We start from the raw sequence: 3,949 nt of genomic DNA, 5'->3' as shown, positions 1-3,949 counted from the left end.
GTCTGTGTCTGTATGCGTGCCTGTGTCTGTATATATTTGTTTTTGTCTTTTTGTCTTCTTCGTTGACAGCCAAAAACGAATGAACAAATACTCTGCTGTAATCACTGTATTGTTACCTTAAATGACATACCTGATTAATACTCTTATAGCATTTGTCTTTCCAATACAAATACATATCGGCACCAACTGTGTACCTTGTAATTTTCTCATACTTTCCAACATGAACTATAACACCAATACCACAGTAAATTATCACACAATGTTCGTATTATACAATACTATATGTTGTCGTCCTGCGCGTGCACAACCAAATCTACCCAGTATCAGACATGTCTGAGTACACACCTTCATCGCCCATCACTTTTTGGCACAGCAGTCATAGCAGGAGCCAATTGGCCTATGTGTGTTCCATAGGATTATAATAGAGAGCGCATTGCTTCACGATTTCGGCACGGTTTTTTGCATTCCTGATTCCCTTTCCACCATATGCGCAGCTACCGCACTGCGTGTCGCGGGGGCGGCCACTACACAGATCGCCCAGTGCCGTTCACAACTAGTAAGTCTGAAGCAACTGTGCGTAAGTGGGTTATCAAGCTCACATAGCGGAATCTAAGTACAATGACAAGGTGTCAAAGGGCTGCATACTCGAGATCGAGTTATATGCACTAGGTATCGATTGTCACCGTGAGGGTTTCAAGTCTCGGCGAGTTGGTACCTAGTCTACAGCATAGCTGTTGAAAATCACTTGATGTATGATATGCGGAAATTCTGGCGCCTATACACATGGCATACATTGGAGAGTTATATACATACCAATGTATGCTTAAATGGGCCAGTATGTGAGCTTAGGTTTCTGTCAATGGCGGTCAATAGGAAACCGTACGCAACAATCATGAATTATTGGCTATCGGTCTTATAATGCTACTGCGTTCAAACAGTTCTACTATTCTTCATGTTTTGACAAGTGCTTGGGTGCATACCGTGTACTGTCTGTACCTATCATTTCATTCCCTGCGTATTGAATATTTCTTGTACCGGTTTATCTGATAAATTCTATTGCGGTACGAAACCCTGAATCACATTACAGGATTCAGATGCCCAAGAATCCTTCATCGGTCCGCTGTCAAATTTCCGGTCGACAAATATTAAGGAAGTGAAGGTATGTCACAGACTGTAGTCAATGTTCACCGCTGCGTTTAATATGAGTACTATATATATGTTTTGAACTAATTGTCGTGAACACTTTCGGTATATTATCTGTTTAGGAACCATATATGTGTATGCATCTCGTCATATATTTTTAGGGCTGTTTTAAACTTTCCAGGTAGTAGCGAAGCAGTGCTTGATAGATGGATTCGATGATTGAATAGAGGCTGTATCAATTTTTCATTGTGTTCTTACGAGATTTTGTGATTTTTCAACCTCAAACAAGGGTTTCAGTGAGCGGGATGTGGAGGTATCAATTTAAGTGTGAATACACAAGTGGAGATACTATATAGTTCAATGAATCAATACTAATCTTTGTTAAATAACCACACCCCAGACGATGAGGAAACGAGTCGAGACCCGCAGATTGGAGTACGATGCGAAAGGTAGATACAAGGACACCACGCCCAAAGCAAAGGTATGAGAACGAATACATATCCATGTGGAGGTTTCTATCTCTATCTGTACATGTGTACAACCTTTTTTTCTTCCACGTCTATTGGCATACTTGAATATGGATGGCTTGTACAGAGAGGGTCAATGGTGGACCTCCATTGGCCCACTCCGGTCTGAGAGTAATTCTCAGATTGTTTTAGGTATCGTGACAGTGCAAACTGTGCCTCTGCGGTAACAATATGATATCGGTGAGTACGGCGATTCATATAGCCCAGTCTAATGTCCCAGGACTCTCAAGGTGCTCCCAGTGTCGCATCATTTACTTGTCAATCAGCGTGAAGGTTGTTGATTTGCCGACAAGTGTTCGGATGTGATGAATATTGTAAATTTGTATCTGCAATGTGTTCTGAGGACTTTCCTTTTTTGCTGCCCCTGTATCTCACCACGTGCTATGTTGACAACGGTGTATTTGGGTCTGTGGATGAACTACCCCAAGTTCTTGGTTACATACACTCATATACATCGATTGGACTCAGGTGAACATCAGCATGCACTCCTATGTGACCGCGTGTATATTTTTGTGAATCAATTCAGTGTTTTGATCCTTCGATGTTTCTGCCGCAGGAGGACTTCCTGGAGGCGCAAATAAGATTCGAGGAAGCTAAAGAGGTGTGCTACAAAGCCATGGTGGACCTACAGGACTTCGAGGTACAGTCTGCTATTGAATTGTTTGATGTGAGGCTGACAGGCATGACGCATCTATTAGTGTACACGGCCATGTACTTATTTATTTTATGCTGCATGTGCACTATACATTTGAAGATATACACGCCGAAAACCATGCAGATTTTGTGAGTACAGCGATTGCTCTTGTCACTGGTTTCCTTGCATTCTAACAACACTTCTCAACTACAATAAAATCTGAAACAGTAAACTCCGTCGGCATGTATAAACTGAAACATGAGTTGGCACTCTGTATAGCTTTCAGGCAATACGTTTACAAGACTCTTATAAGGCATTGCGGTCTACCGCGTTGACGCGCAGTTTAAATCGTAAACGATACATTGAAACTCTTCAATTTGAATGCTTTAAATGCTACTCCCATCCGCTCTCACTATCAAAAAAGTCTTGCAATGCTATTATACGTCATAGCAAAGCACTGCGATCAGCCGCATATTTGTTCTGTATACCGTTTCGGACCATATGTCCAAATACAATCATACTAATATTTCAAACTCAATGAGCACTGCGACCACTTGCGTTTCACTTTCATCTCCATCTCCCTCGAAGAATGTCATCACATCTCAACACATTCTTCTGTTACATAGCAAGAGCACTGCGGTCAGCTGCTGTCGTACCTAAAGGGGCAGTTGGAGTTCCATGAAGCGGCGGCATCTATCTTAGCGCCCGCTATCGATGATCTGAAAACGAGGTGTGTCTACCGAATATATGATAATCATAAAAAATTGGTAGTGTATAATGTAAGTCGATTACAAACAAACTTCTGGGTTTGTGAGAATATGCTTTTGTCTGTTCATTAGGTAGCATGGTATGTTAAAGACTACCGTCATCTCAATACCATGACGATGTCCAACGATCGAACGTGTTTCGTGTTCAACATACAAAAGTATACTTAGATATCTACTGAAGTACATTTCTCTCCCCCCTCCCTTACAAGGTCAAACAAGATAATAGGGCCTCACCTTTCTTATCTTCTATCCACCTCCCGCCACAGAGTTGAAACTCAGGGACCAAGGAAACCGAGAGCAACTTACCACTCTAACAACGCACCCAGCACACCGCCCCTGTACCAGATACACGCTGGACCTGTCCCGACTATGAGCTCAGCGGGCCACGCCTCATCAAACGAAGCACCATCAACCGACAGAGATCTGTTCGACGACGATGAAAGGTGTGATTTGCAATTACCGGCGGCACAATCAATCTAGAGTACAAAACGTCCCGTTCAACACACATATTGTATGGGATTGTTGTGAAATCTGGTTATTTTCTTTTTGTTCTAAACCCTTTCTTGTTTGTGATGGTGGTGACTGGTGAAACCGTGTTCAATAGCGAGAGAAGAAATGTGAGTATACGTCAGAGAGCGTTCGAACGTATCCAATTACATGTATACTTGAGTATCCATATATATTGTGTATGTATGTATGTATGTATGTATGTATAACATACATATAGATATATTTATATATATATATAAATATATATACATATACGCACACATATTTTCACACACACACATATATATATATATATATATATACATAACAAATAGTATATGTATATGTATATTTATATTTATATTAAATGTGTATATATATATGTGTGT

The 3,949-nt window shown here is 40.9% G+C and overlaps 1 protein-coding gene across 1 annotated transcript; it reads left to right on the top strand.

Annotated features, from left to right (window-relative positions):
* Positions 1 to 494: 494 nt before the first annotated feature.
* Positions 495 to 3,551, top strand: SARC_13335 (hypothetical protein; the record flags this gene model as incomplete). Its single annotated transcript, XM_014292535.1, has 6 exons — positions 495 to 556; positions 1,088 to 1,159; positions 1,544 to 1,624; positions 2,227 to 2,310; positions 2,931 to 3,034; positions 3,338 to 3,551. Coding segments are annotated over 6 exons (617 nt in total), but the record flags the coding sequence as incomplete, so codon positions are not given.
* Positions 3,552 to 3,949: the final 398 nt, after the last annotated feature.

The sequence above is a fragment of the Sphaeroforma arctica genome, assembly GCF_001186125.1.
Source record: "Sphaeroforma arctica JP610 unplaced genomic scaffold supercont1.3158, whole genome shotgun sequence".
NCBI lineage: Eukaryota > Ichthyosporea > Ichthyophonida > Sphaeroforma > Sphaeroforma arctica.
Note: the sequence above shows the minus strand (reverse complement) of the source record. Positions and strands in the feature narration are given on the sequence as shown.